Source organism: Artibeus jamaicensis, unplaced genomic scaffold (genome assembly GCF_021234435.1).
Source record: "Artibeus jamaicensis isolate MK-2021 breed Jamaican fruit bat unplaced genomic scaffold, CSHL_Jam_final contig_866, whole genome shotgun sequence".
Lineage (NCBI taxonomy): Eukaryota > Metazoa > Chordata > Mammalia > Chiroptera > Phyllostomidae > Artibeus > Artibeus jamaicensis.
The window spans coordinates 319,257-336,494 of NW_026521994.1; the positions used below are offsets into that span (position 1 = coordinate 319,257).

General features: G+C 42.6%; 1 protein-coding gene across 1 annotated transcript in view; it reads right to left on the reverse strand.

Annotated features, from left to right (window-relative positions):
- LOC119054461 (cytochrome P450 4A11) overlaps window positions 1-13,152 on the reverse strand; it is a 64,561-nt gene extending 51,409 nt beyond the window's left edge. Inside the window, exon 1 of the mRNA XM_053673454.1 lies at window positions 12,940-13,152. Coding sequence (XP_053529429.1) covers window positions 12,940-13,134 — 195 coding nt within the window. The 5' untranslated portion in view covers window positions 13,135-13,152. The remainder of the gene's footprint in view (window positions 1-12,939) is intronic.
- Between the last annotated feature and the right edge of the window lie 4,086 nt (window positions 13,153-17,238).

Genomic DNA, 17,238 nt, shown 5'->3' on the forward strand with positions numbered 1-17,238 from the left:
AATAATGAATGTAGCCCTGGCTGGTGTAGCTCAGTTGATTGAGCGCAGGCTGTGAACAAAAGTGTCATAGTTTAATTCCCAGTCAGGGCACATGTCTGTGTTGCGGGCCCAGTCCCCAGTGGGGGCCATGTGAGAGGCAACCATACACTGATGTTTCTCTCCCACTCTTTCTCCTTCCCTTCCCCTCTCTCTCTAAAAAAAAAAAAGAAATAAAATATTAAAATAGGACTTCCGCCAAGATGGAGAAGTAGGGGGAGGGTCCACCTCGCCTCTGTGCACAACCAAATCTAAGAACAACTATTTTTAACAGCAGTCACAACCAAGCCACACGGAAAATTGACAATACGGAGTCCAAAGGACAACTAGATACTCGGCTGGACCGGTACGAGGAGCGAGGCCAGCAGCGGAGCAGGTTAGCAAGAAAAAATTCCCGGGGCGGTGCGCGGTGCGTGCAGGCAACCCAGGGCGCTGATTGCCAGCAAGCTGGCTGCCGGAGCGCACACGGAAGAGGCGCGGTGGGTCGGTCGCGCGCATTTACGTGCGGAGAAACCAGTGAGAAGGGAAACCCTCGCGGTGCAGCAGGCTCGCAAAATTAGGATCGGATAAGCAAGCCCAAGGCGTTTGAGTGACTGGATGCGCTGGGCTAGCAGAGAGGAATGCCATTGCTCCCTCTCTGACCCCGCCCCCACACACAGCGTCACAAACCAGCGACCTGGGTCGCCCCGTCCTGGTAAACAACTAAGGCTTCGCTCCGCTCACTTCACAGCACGAATAAACCAAAAATGGCTCTAGAACAACTCAGAGCCCCAGAACCGATAGACCTAAGTGATGAAGAAATAGCCAGTCTTTCAGATGCACAGTTCAAAACACTGGTTATAAGGATCCTTACAGAACTGGTGGATTTTAGTCACAAATTAGAGAAACATATGGAAGCTAAATTAATTGAAATGAATGCTGATACAAAAGATACCAATAGTAATGGAAAGAAAATTGGGACTCAAATCAAGGGAGAGGACCAGACGGAAGAAAAAAATGATCAAACAGAAAGGAATGAAGAAATAAGAATTCAGAAAAATGAGGAGAAGCTTAGGAACCTCCAGGACATCTTTAAACGTTCCAACATCCGAATTATAGGGGTACCAGAAGGGGGAAAGGCACAACCACCAGTTGAAAAATTATTTGAACAAATAATAAAGGAGAATTTCCCCAAGATGGCAAAGGAAATAGACTTCCGAGAAATCCAGGAAGCTCAGAGAGTCCCAAAGAAGTTGGACCCAAGAAGGAACACACCAAGGCACATCATAATTACATTAGCCAAGATTAAAATGAAGGAGAGAATCCTAGAAGCAGCAAGAGCTAAGGGGACAGTCACCTACAAAGGAGTTCCCATCAGACTGTCAGCTGATTTCTCAAAAGAGACCTTACAGGCAAGAAGGGGCTGGACAGAGGTATTCCAAATCATGAAAACCAAAGATCTACAACCAAGATTGCTCTACCCAGCAAAACTTTCATTTAGAATGGAAGGACAGATAAAGTGCTTCTCAGATAAGAGCAAATTCAAGGAGTTCATCATCACCAAGCCCTTACTATATGAAATGTTAAAGGGACTTACCTAAGAAAAAGAAGATAAAAAAGATGAACAGTGAAAGGACAGCAAACTCACAGTTATTAAGAACCACACCTAAAACAAAAGCAAACTAAGAGGATAGCTAGATCAGGAGCAGAACCATAGAAATGAAGATCACAGGGAGGGTTAGCAACAGGGGAGTGGGAGGAGGGGAAGGGGGGGAGAAGGTACATAAAATAAGTAGTATAGACAGTAGATAGAAAATAGATAGGGGGGAGGGTAAGAATAGTAGGGGGAAATACAGAATCTAAAGAATTTGAGACACATGTTCATGAACTAAAGGGGGAAATGGTGGGGGAGGGGTATGCAGGGTGGAGGGGAAGGGAGGGGGGAATAGAGCAAATGTAATGGCATAATCAATAAAAAAAATAAAAAATAAAATATTAAAATAGTGAATGTAGATTCATATTATCAAATTTTGGTAAATTTATGGCTCACTTGTGTGTCTGTGTAGTGAGAAGAACTGGCAGGAGAGGGCATGTGTGATACCTTGGAAACACTATGAGGTACAGAGGACAGACTTAGGCCAAGTTATTCAGCCTCCTTAGGCTTCAATTTGTTTATAACATGGGTCTAGTAATGCCTACCTGGGAAAATAAAGATATGTATGTATTGGTTCAATATTACTTTGATGTCATTATTATTATTTCAAATGAGAGTGTAGCTTAGCAAAGGCCATTATACCCAATGGTTATGTTACTTACTGGTGCTCAAGTAAAATTTTAATTTTTTTGCATTCCACACAATTCAAACAAATACAATGGATTAATGAAAGCATTTATTTAACTTATTATTGAGAATTTATTTAAGTTAATGTTATACAAGTTGAGAAATAAAGTGCAGAAATAAAGTCACTGTTTAGTCAAGCCACTAAATTACTAAAATCAAGTAGGTAAAGGCATGAAGAAATAATTCTATTCCTGCTTTAGCTTGCCTAGGAACTTAAATTTTGAACTCTGTATATCCATATCCATATCAATGTATCTACCTATATCTATACCTATAACATCCATATGCCCTATATATAACTCTCTGATTACCCTCTGAAGGATTAAGCAAAGAATGTTTATAACTCCAGATCACCTGACATCCATTATCCAGACCATTGGACACCCGAAAGACTATTATCTCAGAATATCCAAAGGCTAAGAATGCAAGACTGATTCTTCCCAAAAGTATACTTTGGAACACTGTGGGTATTGCCTAGTTGCAATTCTTCTTTGCAAACCCTATGGCCCTTGAATTATTTTTTGTCATTATTTCTAGCTAAAACCTCCTGATTTATTTATGCTCCATCAACAAAGTGTATTCTTAATCAGATAACATCAATATAGTTTTTAAAATTTACTTGTATGATATTTTATTGAATATGCTATTACAGTTGTCCCAAGTTTTTTTCCCTTCACTTGCTTCCACCCAGCCCCCTCACTCCACTCCCTCAGGCAAGCTACACATTTTTGTCAATGTCCACAGGTCATGCATATATGTCCTTTGGCCACTGTATTTCCTATGCTCTACTTTACATCCCCATGACTATTCTGTAACTACCAATTAGTACTTCTTAATCCCACCACAATTTTCATCCCCTCATCTGCCAAGCATCCAAATGTTCTCTATATCTCTGATTCTGTTTCTGTTCTGCTTGAGTTTTCATTTTGTTTTTTATTTATTATATTTTTAAAGATTTTATTTATTTATTTAGTTTTAGACAAAGAGGAAGGGAAGGAGAAAAAGAATGAGAGAAGCATCAATGTGTGGTTGCCTTTCATGAGCCCCTCACTGGGAACCTGGCCTGAAACTCAGGCATGTGTCCCAACCAGAAATTGAACCAGCAACCCTTTGGTTAGAAGCCAACACTCAATCCACTGAGCCACAGCAGCCAGGGCTCTTTTTATTTTATTTTATTTTTTTAATTGTTGTTCATGTACAGTTTTCTTCCTTTTACCCCCATCCTAGTCTACTGCCCCCAGTCCTCCCCATCTCCCTCCCATTTCCACCCCCTGTAGTTTTTGTCCATATGTCCTTTACATTTGTTCCTGTAAACCCTTCCCATTTCCCCCTGAAATTTCCTCCCCTCTTCCCTCTGGTCACTGTCAGCCTATTATCTATTTCAGTGTCTCTGGTTATATTTTGCTTGTTCGTTTGTTTTGTTGATTAGGTTTCTGTTGAAGGTGAGATCATATGGTATTTGTCTTTCACCCCCTGGCTTATTTTACTTAGCATAATACTTTCCAGTTCCATCTATGCTGTTGCCAAGGGTAGGAGCTCCTTCCTTCTTTCTGCTGCATAGAATTCCATTGTGTAAATGTGCCATAGTTTTTTGATTCATTCATTTACTGATGGACACCTAGGTTGCTTCGAGTACTTGGCTATTGTAAATTGTGCTGCTATGAACAATGGGATGCATATGTTCTTTTGGTTTGGTGTTTCAGGGTTCTTATGATATAATCCCAGCAGATGAATAGCTGGGTCAAAAGACTATTTTGTTTTTTAGGTTCAGTTGTTGATTGATATGTATTTATTGTCATTTATTCTTTATATTTTTGATCATCTTCTTAAAGAAGACCCTTTAGCATTTGATATACCAGTTTGGTGGAGATGAACTCCATTACCTTTTTCTTGTCTGAGAAGCTCTTTATCTTCCCTTCTATTCTAAGTGAAAGCTTTGCTGGGTAGAGATCTTGGTGATAAGTCCTTGCTTCTCATCATTTGAATATTTCTTGCCAGTCCTTACTAGCCTGCAAAGTTTCTTTTTAGAAATCTATTGACAGTCTTATGGGATTTCACTTGTAGGAAAGTAATTGCTTTTCTTTTTCTGCTTTTAAGGTTCTCTTCATGTTTAGTCTTTGGCATTTTAATTATGATTGTTTTGGTGTGGGCCTCCTTGTGTTCATCTTGCTTGAAATTATCTACACCACCTGTACTTGTATGTCTATTTCCTTCACCAAGTTAGGGAACTTTTCTGTCATTATATTTTCAAACAGATTTTCCTTTTACGCTCTCCCTATTCTCCTTCCATCGACCCCATAATGCAAATGTTGGTTCACTTGAAGTTGTCCCAGAGGCTCCCTCATTTTTTTACACATTTTTCATTTTGAGGCTCTGATTGGTTGTTTTTTTTCCATATATTATTGATTGCTGATTTGTTTCTTGATTTCATCCATGTCATTGTTGATTCTCTGTAAAGTGTCATTTATGTTGATTAGTGTATCCTTATTTTCTGACTGGATATTTTTAATGCTGTTAAAGTTCTCACTAAGTTCCTTGGGCAAACTTATAACAGTGTTTTGAACTCTGTATGTAGCATGTTGCTTGTCTCCATTTTTGTTTAGATCTTTTTTTAGAGTTCTTTAATTTGTGCCACATTTCTTTGCCTGCTCATTTTGGCAGTTTCCCAGTGTTTGTTTCTATGTATTAGGTAGAGCTGCTACATCTGGGCTTGGTAGAGTGACTTATTGTAGTAGGTTTCCTATAAGGTCCAGTGGCACAGACTCCCAAATTTCCCTGGCAGAATACTCATTACTGTGTGGGCTGTGCACACCTGTTGGGAACTGCTCTGCCTGGTTTCAGGAGTTGTAACTGCCCCCCATGGCTAAGGCTGAGTGACTGACCTCTGGAATGCGAGCCATTAAGGAGACAAAGATTGTCTCTGGCAGCAAGTGCTGCTTCTGCTTCTTCCCCTGCCCCCAGTGCTTGGTCAGTTAGTCTATGACAGGTAAGACCCCTCAGAGAGGGGGCAACCTAAGCCAGACATGATCACTTGGGAGGCCATCATGAAAGGATTCAGGGGGCTACAACAAAGAGGGAGTGATGGACCCTCACCCCCTGGCTATTCTGACATAGCCCGAGTCCCCATTTCTGTCTGGGAGAAGCACTTCCTGGCTCTAACCCATTTAAGCCTAAAACCTATGATGGGGGAGACTGTGAAGGCCCTTGCTGGCTAGAGCAGGTTCTGGGGTGATTGGGCATAAGAAAGAGTTCCTAAAGTCCTGTGAAGCCTGCTTTGCTAAGAGTGCTTTCATTCATATGATAAGGGTCCAAGCAAGAAATGAATATGTCTCCCAAAGTTTTTGCAACCCCCTTACCTGACAGACACTGACTCAGACCAAGCCCTCAGATTTCTTTGAAGTGTTAGCTATTGTTTGATCCTTACCGCCTCTACTCCTGTGTATTTCAACCCAATAAAAGCCATTGAGGAGGGGCTCTTGGCTTTTCTCCTCTGAGAGATTAGATACCTCTCCTCCCCAAGCAGATCATGTCTTGGTAGTGTTACTTTCATCTGTGGCAGTCAGGGGGACTTGCAGGTAAAGTTGCTCCCCACACACACACACTCTTATTGTAGTTGAGCCTTGACTGCTGTTGGCACATCCAAGGTCAGCCACCACCTGAGTTCTCTCCAAAGTCACACAGCATAAACTACAAGGTTATCTGCAGATGACTGCTGCTTGGGCAGAAGAGGAGCAAAAAGGCACACAATAAAAAAATACTCACTCTTTAGACATAGCTTTAAGTCCTACCCCACCTCAAGGTCACTCAGCCCCTGGATTACAACAAACATCAAAAGGGCAATGTAGCCCTGGCTGGTGTAGCTCAGTGAATTGAGCGCGGGCCTGCGAACAAAAGGATCGTGGTGCGATTCCCAGTCTCCTTCCCTTCCCCTCTAAAAATAAATAAATAAAATCTTTAAAAAAAATAGGGCAATGTAATTCCTGCAGACAAAAAGGACACATAAAGAAGGACTGCCCACAACTGACTTGTGCTCGACTGCCTTTCTAACCATGCCCCTTCTGCAAGAGGGAAGTGTCTGAGGCTCTGTAGGGAACCTAGTGCCTCCAAACCAATGATGGTTGAAACACCTGAGAATTGACAGAGATTGAGGCCTCCTACTGTCTCTCACTGATCATCTGACCATTATGCCAGAGGAACCGCATATAACCCTTGATGTAGCAATTAAGCCCATTACATTTTTATTACAAATGAAGCTACTTACTCTGCTCTGACTCACTCACCAGGGACACTTTCTTCCAAAGTCTGTTTGATCACTGGGGTAAATGGGCACTACCATTTCCCTCAACCCCTTGACTGCAGTCACAGAAAGCTGACTTTTAGTCACGACTTTTTTATAGTTCCAGGGTGCTGCATTCCCTTGTTAGGGAGGAACAGCTTATCTAGTCTGGGAACTACCATAGACCTAGGAGCATTTGCCATGGAAGATAATAAACCCTCATTAGTATGCCTGGTGGCCAATCTAACTTCTCACCCTGAACCAGAAATTAATAATAATATTTCAGAATCTGTCCTCTTCACATCAACCTCAGGGCATTGGAAACTAGAATACCAGGCAGGGAATCAAGTATACCCCCTGTCAAGATATCTATAAAATTGGGCAGAGAGCTAACAAAAGACAATACCTCTAAAACCTGAGGCCATAAAAAGGAGTTGAGCTTCTCACAGAAAAATATTTAAAGCATGGGTTTCTCCAGCCCTGCCAGTCAGTCCCCATGCAGTACCCCCATTCCCCCAATACAAAAGCCAAATGGGGAATGCCAGTTTGTACAAGACCTAAAGGCAGTAAATGAGGCTCTAAATCCAATACATCCTATACTGCCAAATCCCTGCACAATCTTAACTTACATCTCAGGAGAAGCCAAATATTTTACTGTGTTAAAGGATTATTTTTTGTATCCCTCTTCATCCTGATTTCTAGTACTGGCTCGTACTTCAATGGACTAACACCCAAACTAGGAAAACTTGCCAATATACATGTCTGTGCTCCCTTGGGGATTTAGGGGAGTCTCATTTGTTTAGAAATGCTTTAGCCAAGGGTTTAAGAGAGCTCTAGTTAACCAATGGGACCCTCCTACAATATGTTGATGGCATTGATTTCTAGTACTAACAAAGAGTATTCAGGTAAAATTCCATTCTGGTTTTAAACTTCCTCAGAGATAGAGGATACAAAATCCCTTCCCAAACAACCTTCCAGCAGGTCCAATATTTATCACACCTAGGTACCCAGGATCCCAGACCCTGTCACCCAAAAAACAATGGGCCACACTGGCTCTCAGAGTCCAACAAAGTAAATGACAGCTTCAAGGATATTTAGGAAAAGCCTGCTTCTGCCACCTATGGATACCAGGTTTGGGGCTAATTGCTAAATCTCTATATGAGACTTTAAAGGGAGATGTCAAAAGACTTATAGCCTGGACACCTGAGTGCCACCATGTGTTTGAGGGATTAAAAGTCAAGCTCAGCAGTGCACCTACACTGGGGCTGCCAAATCCACAGAAAAAATCAACCCTACCTATAGCAGAAAAACAAGAAATAGCACTGGGATTCCTCACCAGAAATTAGGCCTGACTTCAAGACCAGAGCTTTCTTTCAAAATGATTAGCTCCTATAGCAGCCAACTGCTCACATTATTTAAAAGTCATAGATGCCACTGCTTTCCTTGCAGGAGAGATCAATAGTCTTACCCTGGGGCAGCCATGAGAATACAAACCCCCCATCAACTACAAGCTCTATTAGAAATAGAGGGTCATCAATGGTTCACAGGGTGAAGGCTAAGTAAATACTAGGCTCTCCTCCCCAACTCCCCTGAATTGACCCAGAAGGTTTGTCAAACTCTCAATTCTGGCACCTGACTACCAACAAACACACAAATCCAGGCCACACACCAGTGCATAGGAACTATTGAACAAGTATATTCAAGCAGGCCTGACTTAAAAGATGAAGTTTTACTTAACCCTGAAGCAAAAGGATAATAAATCACAGCAGTTTCACAAAAGGTGGGAACAGAAAGGCTGGGTACCTCACAGTTAGTCTTTAGGAAGTAAAAGAGGCAAAATCCCTACCCCCTACTACTTTGGACCAAAAAACTAAACTCATAGCACTCACTAGGGCCTTACAGTTATGGAAAAAACTCAGAGTTAATATCTACACTGACTCAAACTATGGGTATCTAACATGTGCTCATGCTACTATTTAGAAAGAAAGATGACTTTTAACAGAAAAAAAACTCCTCCATAAAAGACCATAAAGAAATTTTGGAACTCCCGACAACTGTGCACTCCCCCAAGAAGTACCAGTAGTACACTACCGAGGCCACCAAAAGGGGAACACAGATAGAATCCAAGGCAATACACTGGCAGTTGGGCAACTAGATAGTGGCTCGGTCATCATCAGTCACCCTAGAGACAATCTGTTCCCCAACCCCCCTCAGCCCCTCAAAGGTTCCCCTATGCTACTGTGAAGGTCTCATGGGCCTTAGAGAATGGGTTGTCTATAGACCGGGCAGGCTGATGTCAAAGAATACACTTTTATTATCATGGAAATACATAAAAATGCTCCACAATGACATCCACTTGGGGATGAATGCCCTGAATACCTTTGTCTCCCAGCTATTTGTGACGCAAAATTTCATAATACCATAAAGGAAGTAACCCTAGGGTGTATGCGCTGCTCTAAAAATAACCCCCAGAGTCACGTCCCTCCTCCTCCCCTCCAGATACCAACACAACAGCCAGGAACATACCCTGGAGAGGATAAGCAAATTGGTTATGGTCAGATGTCATCTAAAGCTGGATTTAAATATTTACTAGTATTTGTAGACACTTTCACCAGATGGACTGAAGCCATTCCTACCAGAACAGAAACAGCTACTGAGGTGGCCAAGTACTTACTAAAAGAAACCTTACCTAGGCTGGTCTACCAAGAAACTTACAGAGTGACAATGGACCCCCTTTAGTAGCCAAGATTACACAATGGCTGGTTTAAGCTTTAGGAACCAATTATCACTCATACTCTTCATGGAGACCTCAATCCTTGGATAAGGTAGAAAGAGCTAATCAAACCCTAAAAAGGACTCTAGTCTAGCTTTTCCATGAAACCTCAAAGTCATCAGTGCCTGTCACCTTTAGGTCTCATGAGAATGAAAGCTGCACCTAAAGGAAAGTTTCAAGTTAGCCCCTTTGAACTCACCCATGGCAGGCCCTTTCTCAGATCTGACCTGCTAATAGATGAGGAAATCCTTCAGCTGTTGTTTTACACCATGAATCTAGGACAGGTTAAAAAACATAACAGGAATAGAGAAACAAAATTCTGCCTGCCCCCAATAAAGACTATCAACACAACCAATTTAAACCCGGAGACATTATCTATTTAAAAAGCAGGAGGGAAAACTGTCCTGAGTCCCAGCTACAACTCAGATGGAAAAGTCAACATTAGGTCCTAATAAGCTCCCCGATTGCAATAAAGCTCGAATGGATAAACAGGTGGGTTCACTTATCTCATCCTGTTTCCCGTGAGTCCCTACAGAAACCACAACCTAAGAACTACACTTGTGAATCCACTGAGGACCTCAAACTCCTTTTTGAAAACAAAAATTTGCCCAGGCTAGTGTGGCTCAATTGGTTGGAGCACCATCCCATAACTGAAAGGCTGTGGATTTGATTCCTGGTCAGGGCACATGCTTAGACTGCTGGTTTGATCGAGGTGCGTACAATCCCCACTTTGGGCACATACTGCAGGCAATCAATCATGCTTCTCTCTCACATCAATGTTTCTCTCCCTTTCTATCTTTCTAAAGAGCAATGAAAAAATGTCCTTGGGTGAGGATTTTTAAAAAAAAACAACCTGTTACAGATACATAATTTAATAGCTAGGCCTTAGTGTAATTGTCTTTCTCATATTCCTGGTACTTTTTTTACTAGCCTGTTGATACACGCAGCCTCCTCTCCCAGAAAAGAAATTTTTCTGTCCCCGTTGGATTTAATGCTTCTCAGATAAAATCTCAGGTGTTCCACTCCCCTAACGATCTTGTCAAATTTGTCACCTCTGGGATACAACAAAACCAGGTCAAGATGATGACACTTTAGAGATTCCGGTCCATCCCTACTTCAGAAGAGTCAGCCAATGGCCTCTCTGCTCCAGTCTCACATCCCATTCCCTTGACCCCCTTAGATCAGGCAGGGACAGACGTCCATATCCTACATAAGCCAGGACCATGACCTTGTTAACATAAATCACTTGCTGAAGACAAACTGTCCTCCCTCATCAACCCTAAATGATCTGAGGGATTGAAGTCTCTAATGGAGCAATGAAGCAAAATAGTAAGAAGCGAGGGAAATTCTTTGACTAGTGAAATAAGGGAGACAGAGAAAAAAAATCATTAAACAAGGCCAAATAATTTGAGCAATTTATAGCCAGCTAATGAATCACACAGTTTCATTTTCCCTAACAAAGGACACTTAGGAGCAAATGGCTTACACAATACAGACCCTCCTGGGGAAGACTGGCCTTGGTCCTGGCCCCTCTACAATGATGTTCTTTAAAAAATACAACTGACCAAAATAACCCCTGGCCCTTCTATACCCATTGCGATGAACAGTATATTGAAGGAAACATCTGAAAATCTAATGAATATTCTTTTAAAACCCTCCTGAGACCTGCACTAGAAACCCAGCTGGCCAAAGAAACATAAAAGCCTCAGGACAAAGCAATCATGCTGTGCCCTCTCTGGAGCATCCCCATCCCTCGTATTTCTGCTGTCTTTTTCCTGAATTCTAAGTGACCCCATGAGACTTGCAACCAGAGGAGCAGTGGGCAGGAGCAGTGGGCAGCAGCAGTTCTTCCTAGGCTAGCCCCCTAAACCTGTCTCCAGGGCCCCCTTTTCTCTGACTGTCTCTCTCCTGTTGCTTCTTCTGCCTTCAGCCCTTCTTTTGTTTCACTGTGCCCAGCTTTAACAAACAGCTTTCAAAATCAACTGGACTCATGTTGTGGAATGTTTCCTACATGAGGTCAAGAACCCACACACTACCGGTGGGCCTAAGGCACACAGCACACCTGTTCTGGACCCAGACCCCATCCAGTGACAGAGACATGAGGAAAGGAGAAAGGACCTTGGAATTCTCAGTCTGGAGGAAAGGGGCTTTGGGCAAGCTGCTTTTCTTTTTTTTTTTTTTTTAATTTAATTTCCCTATTTGTAAGATAGAATAGGTTTTAGATAATCCAAACAGATCCTTCCAATAGTAGCATTTATCCATTGCACTGTATCCCTTTGTTTTTCTCTCTGTCCCCTCCACCAGATTGTGAACTTCCCATGGAAAGACTTGCTCTTGATTTTTCTTGGGTTACTGGCAGTGCCCAGCACTGGCCGGTGTCCAGGAGGCAGCAGTGAGAGTGGAGACTGGCTCTATGCCTCCTTCCTGAACATTTCCATTCTTTTTCCTCCAGGCTATTAAGGAAGAAAATAAAGGAACTATAGGCTCTTGGACCTTTGCATAAAATCTGCTTTGCAAGTTTCACTAGTTCTTCATATTTAAAAAATTTCCTTGCCAATGTCCTGTGCATTGATTATATAAACCATTATTTTGAGGTGCTGTCACATAACTTCTAGCTGATGGATGGAGGTAGGAAGAAGTGGAACAGTCTAGGGAAGAAAGAACTGAAGCAAGGACTGGCACAAAATGGAACATTCAAGGGGCCAGTACTTGGTCCAGATGAAATGATCACCATTTAATTCTGTCTTAAGCATTAACCTGACAAATAAAAGCTGGTCCAGAAACTGGAACAGGAGTGGGGGGGCAGTGACAGGGAGGAGAATAGGAAGTAGTAATAGAGATTGGGTTATTGTTCATGCATGTGCCTATCTTAGCATAAATAAATGAATAAATGAGTGAATTTTAGACAATTCTTATAAAGAAGGTTGGGGGTGAGGGATAGCAGCTTAGAGGTCTGAGTCTGATTTATCCTACTTCACTGCTGAATAAGTTATTTAAAAATAACTCTAAATAAACTCTAACTACTTTACTACATTTACTACTATCTATGCTCTCGAAGTTATGTCTCTTGTGTCCAGGGCTGAGTTCATGAGCGTAGAACCTGAGCAGTAACACAGGATCTTGCATTCAGACTGTGAACCACTACAGGGAGGAATCCATGAGACCCATGTTTATGTCCCAGGAAACTTAGGGCCTGGCAGAGGGGATGGAAATGAGTGGACACAGGCAGGGAAGCACCTAGAAGTTCTGTTCTGTGATCCTGTAGCAGAGAGACTAAGGAACAGCCATTGTCCTCAAAGTGCTGGGCTGCCAAAATAGCCTACAGACCTAAGGAAAGGGGATCTGACAGACTGAGCACAGCAGCACATGGGATGAGGAGCCATCACCTGAGGAGTAAACTGGATTTTGCCCCATGACCATGTGCTCCTCATACAACAAGGCTTTGTCCCACAGACCTGTTGACCATGACCATGATCATGTTGGCAATACCCTGCCCTCCTTGCCTTCCCACTCCCCTGTCCCGCTTGCATTTACCTCCTGCTGGTGCCCGAACAGCCAGTGGGAGGGAGGGCAGGGGAACTGCTGGAGGGCTTTGAGTAGCCACTGTCTGTGCAGGTAGAGCTGGGCTGCCTTGAGCAGCAGCAGAACCAGACCCAGCAGGAAGGTCACCTGCAGGAACTCAGAGATGCTGCCCAGGGCCATGGTGGGGCTCAGCACAGACACACTCATGGTGCAGTGGCTTCTGGATGGCTGACTGTCTCTGACTACATGAGGCCAGTCTGCAAATATTGTCCCTCCCACCAGTGGGGAGGTGGAGGGTGGAGGGGGAGGGCAGAGCTTAGAGCCACTAGAGTTGATTAACTGTGCTGGCTCCACCTTGTGGAATAGGAAGAAAAGCTTTTTTAGCTGACAGTGGCAATGGCTGTGTACATTTCAACTTTCTACTCATCAGTTTCCTGACAAATATGTAAAGAGCATCTATTATGTACCAGCTAGTATGCTGGGTTTCTGGACACAGCTGCAGGCAAAACACACATGAACCCTGAGTTCTGGAAATCACAGTTAGTGCACCAAATGTTCTGTAGGTGTGGTTATTTCATTATTATTTTCATTACAGAGATGTGAACAAAATACAGATAGGTATATGGCTATTGAGAGTTTGAGTTGAGGTTAGAATCCTTCTCTGTTGTCTCCAAATCAAAAGTTTTCCCCAGTACTTGTCCCCAGTCTACCATTCAGTTACGATGGGAAATGAATGTGCTGGTCAGCAGAACACTGGACTTGCACTCAGGAGGTTCAGCCCAAGGTCTGGCCCACTGCATATAAAGTCAGCAACTGATACTCAGTCAGCCTCAGTCTTTTCTTTTGTAGGTAAAAAATAATCTTTTCCCCAAGAATGTCATAGGAATGCTCATTTATTCATTCAATCATTCAGTCACTCAACAAATATTTCTTAGAGTACACAATCTAGTATGTAAGGTCAGAAAACAGTACAATAAAATATGATAAGGCCTTTAGTAGAGAAATGAATGGTGATCTGGGTCTACTGAGAGGAGGAGAAAACTAAAGGAAGAGAATGGAGTCTTACAGATAAATAGGAGTTCATCAGGAATTGGAGTGTCAGAGGGGGGGTTGGGCACTGAAGCCATCAGGGAGACATCTGTACAAAAGAAGGGCATAGGGCAAGTTAACCTGTTTACTTCACCGTTTTTACAAATCTGTCCCCCAATATCAAATTCAAGGCCCACAATCTGGGTACTAAAACAAAATATATTTGGAAAAATTCCTTGGCAGCCAGCCTCCCAAAGGGCCCCATTTCCTACTGACCTGCTCCTGCATCTGTCTACACTCTTACTCCCAATACCCTACTCCCCTATCCTGCCTTCTGAAAGGTGACTCCCCACACAACACAAGTTGTTCACTTTTTACCCTAAATCCTGAGCTCCTGTCCAGATCCAAGGGCCCGGGTATGTAACCTTTTACACCCATTCCTCCCAAACTTCCCCCCATTCTGTGGTTATTTTCCACCCCTTAGGTTCCAACCCCAGGGACCTTTGGACCCTGGCTATCTCTTACTTGGCTCAGCACTGGCTTTTCACCATCAGCATGAGGGGCAGTAGTGGACTTCAGGCTCAGGAAGTGTTGATATAAATTTCGGTTGTAACTCTTTCTTTCTCAGTCTCAGTAACCTCTGTTTCTTCTGCATAGGTGTTCTCATAATGCTTGGTGATAGTAACATTTACTGAGTACTTACTGTGTTTTTGGCACTGAGCAAAGGATTTATGTTTTCCCCTATAACAATTCCATAAAATATTTTAAAATCCCACAGCTCTAGTAAGCAAACAAGGGCATAGAGAGCTCAGCTGCCTGTCCATAGTTACCCAGCTAGTACAGGTAGAGGCAGGATTCAAAGCCAGGCAGCCTGGCTCCAGAGATTTGCTGTCAACCATTAACATAAAGAGATAAATTGGGGGGTTGAGATTGCAGACCACACTTGGCAGTCCCCAAACTTCCCAAGATTCATGTCACATTTGATGTGCTTTATCCAGTGTTTCTGAGTAGCAGGTGAGTATTTCACAAACTCCACATATTGGCCTAAATGCCAGCCTTACTATTCAGGGCAACTTTTGTGAGAAAAGGTTGGGCAAACCATATGGCTAGATCCAACAGTCATCAAAATAGTATTCATGGAGGATTTTTAATAACACGAGAGAAGCTTATAACAAAGTGATCAAAGCAGAATGTACAACTGTCTGTTGATTGTTGGCTTACCTCTTAGAAAGTTGTGCTTGCCTTGGTTCTTATTTATTAACTAGTAAATATCTTTTTTACTCATTTGATATCCTGCTACTCCAACCACAGCCTTCATGAAAATTCTAACTAGGTATTCTATGACCTTATGCTTCCCATAATCTGGACCAGAGGACTGTGCCCACTCATGAGGCCCGATAAACAATGACTAATGAATGAAGGAAGGAGGAATAAAGGAAAACTTTGGACTGGTTAAGTCTATTAAACAGACTAGAGACAGTTTAGCTGTCATATTTTAGCAGGGCATTACTATTTTTATTCCTAGATTTTTTTCTGGCTGAGCTTATAGGCAACAGAAAGGCAGAGGAGGTGGTGTGACATGAAGCCCCACAGCAGCCACTCGAAGTATTACTCCTGTGAGCCAGTGGCCCCAGGAACCTCTTATTTTCTATGTTTGATAAACTTGGGTTTGATGCTGATGCAATTTATCATGTTGATTTTGCTCCTGGAGAAAGACTGTATCTACCAAGGAAAACCCTTTGAAACCTAAATATTTGTCTGTTTTTTTTTCCATCTAAGGGATCACAGCAAACTATTGCATTTATTTTCAGTTGAGGGATTTCTGTATCACTACTTCCTACCTGAAATGAAATATATAGACAACTTCGAGAAAACACTCAGGACCCTGCACAGTGCTAAACTTCTAAAAAATGTCTCCTTCATATTTGCGTAATGCTTATACTTTTCCAAAGCACAATCACAACTACTCCTCACCCTACCAAGTGTTATTAATTTTATTTTACAGGCAAAAAATTGAGCCCCAGTGAAGCTGGTTGACTTTTTCAAGGTCACAAAGCAAGTAAGTGCTATAGTTAGGACTATGACCTCAGATTTCTAACTTCAGATATCCTACAAGTTGACTATCATTTATTTCTATAATATTTACTATGTGCTGACACGGTGCCAAGTACTTTCATATATTATCTCCTTTTATCCTTACAATAACCCTGTCAAAGTGTCAAAGCACACACCACCCTCTGAATGATCTCTCCAATGTCCTCTCAGGCTACTGCCCTGCCATGAGGCAGTTTCTAGAAGACACCAGATTGTTTCCCACCCCAGAGCCTCTGTACTTGCTGTTGCCTCGACCTGGGATGCTCTTCCCTTACTCTTCCCATCACCAGCTCCTCCTCATCTTTTGGGTTTTACCTTAAAAGTCATCTCCAACAAGAGACTATGGGAATTACTGGTATACCAGCAGGTCTTCCCTGTTAGTGTCTCTTGGAAAACAGTGCTTATTTTCTCCTTAGCACTTACCATTGTCTGAATCATTTTACTTAACTCTTTGTTTCTTATCAGTCTTCCCCATAGAATGAAAGGGCAGGGTAATGTCTGTCTCATTCCCATGAGATATGTAGATAGTGCCTTGCATTTTAGTAGGTCCTCAACAAAAATGTGTGGAATGACTTAACAGAGGTGGAATTGAGGTGTTTTTCTTTAATTGCACAACAAATTGGTATTATCTTTCTAATGAACAGTTTTAATGCTGAAAAGAAATTTATTTTTGGCAGCAGTATAGATAGAGGTTTGGTGGCAGACACCAGAAGGCAGCAGTTTGGCCAGTTTGGGGTTGTTAAGCCAACCAAAGAGCAATAGAAAAGTTATTTAGACTTAGGACACTGAAACCAAAACTGGATAAAGGACTGAACTGGAGATGGATAGGACTGGCTGACAAGCTGGGAATGGGGTGTAGGAGGAGGATCCGGTGCTCCCAGGGCCTGCCTGTGTAGGCTGAGGGACTCAGGGCATAGCTGGTAATGCTAGGTTCTTGAGTGGCCTGGCCTTCTGTCATTATTACAGATCGAGCAGACAGGGAGTATAGACAAGGTGATGTCCTGGGTCCATGAATTCCCTAAGCCCACCCACTTTGGTTTTGAGGGTTCTTTGGCTTCCTGAGTATTTATGAACCCAACCACGCCAAAGCTGTGAACAGCCAAAGGGGTGAATATTCTCAGGAGAGGGCTAGACCTACCAAGAGCAAAGTTTCGTGGCACCATGTGGGAAGGAGTCCTTAGGGTCTGC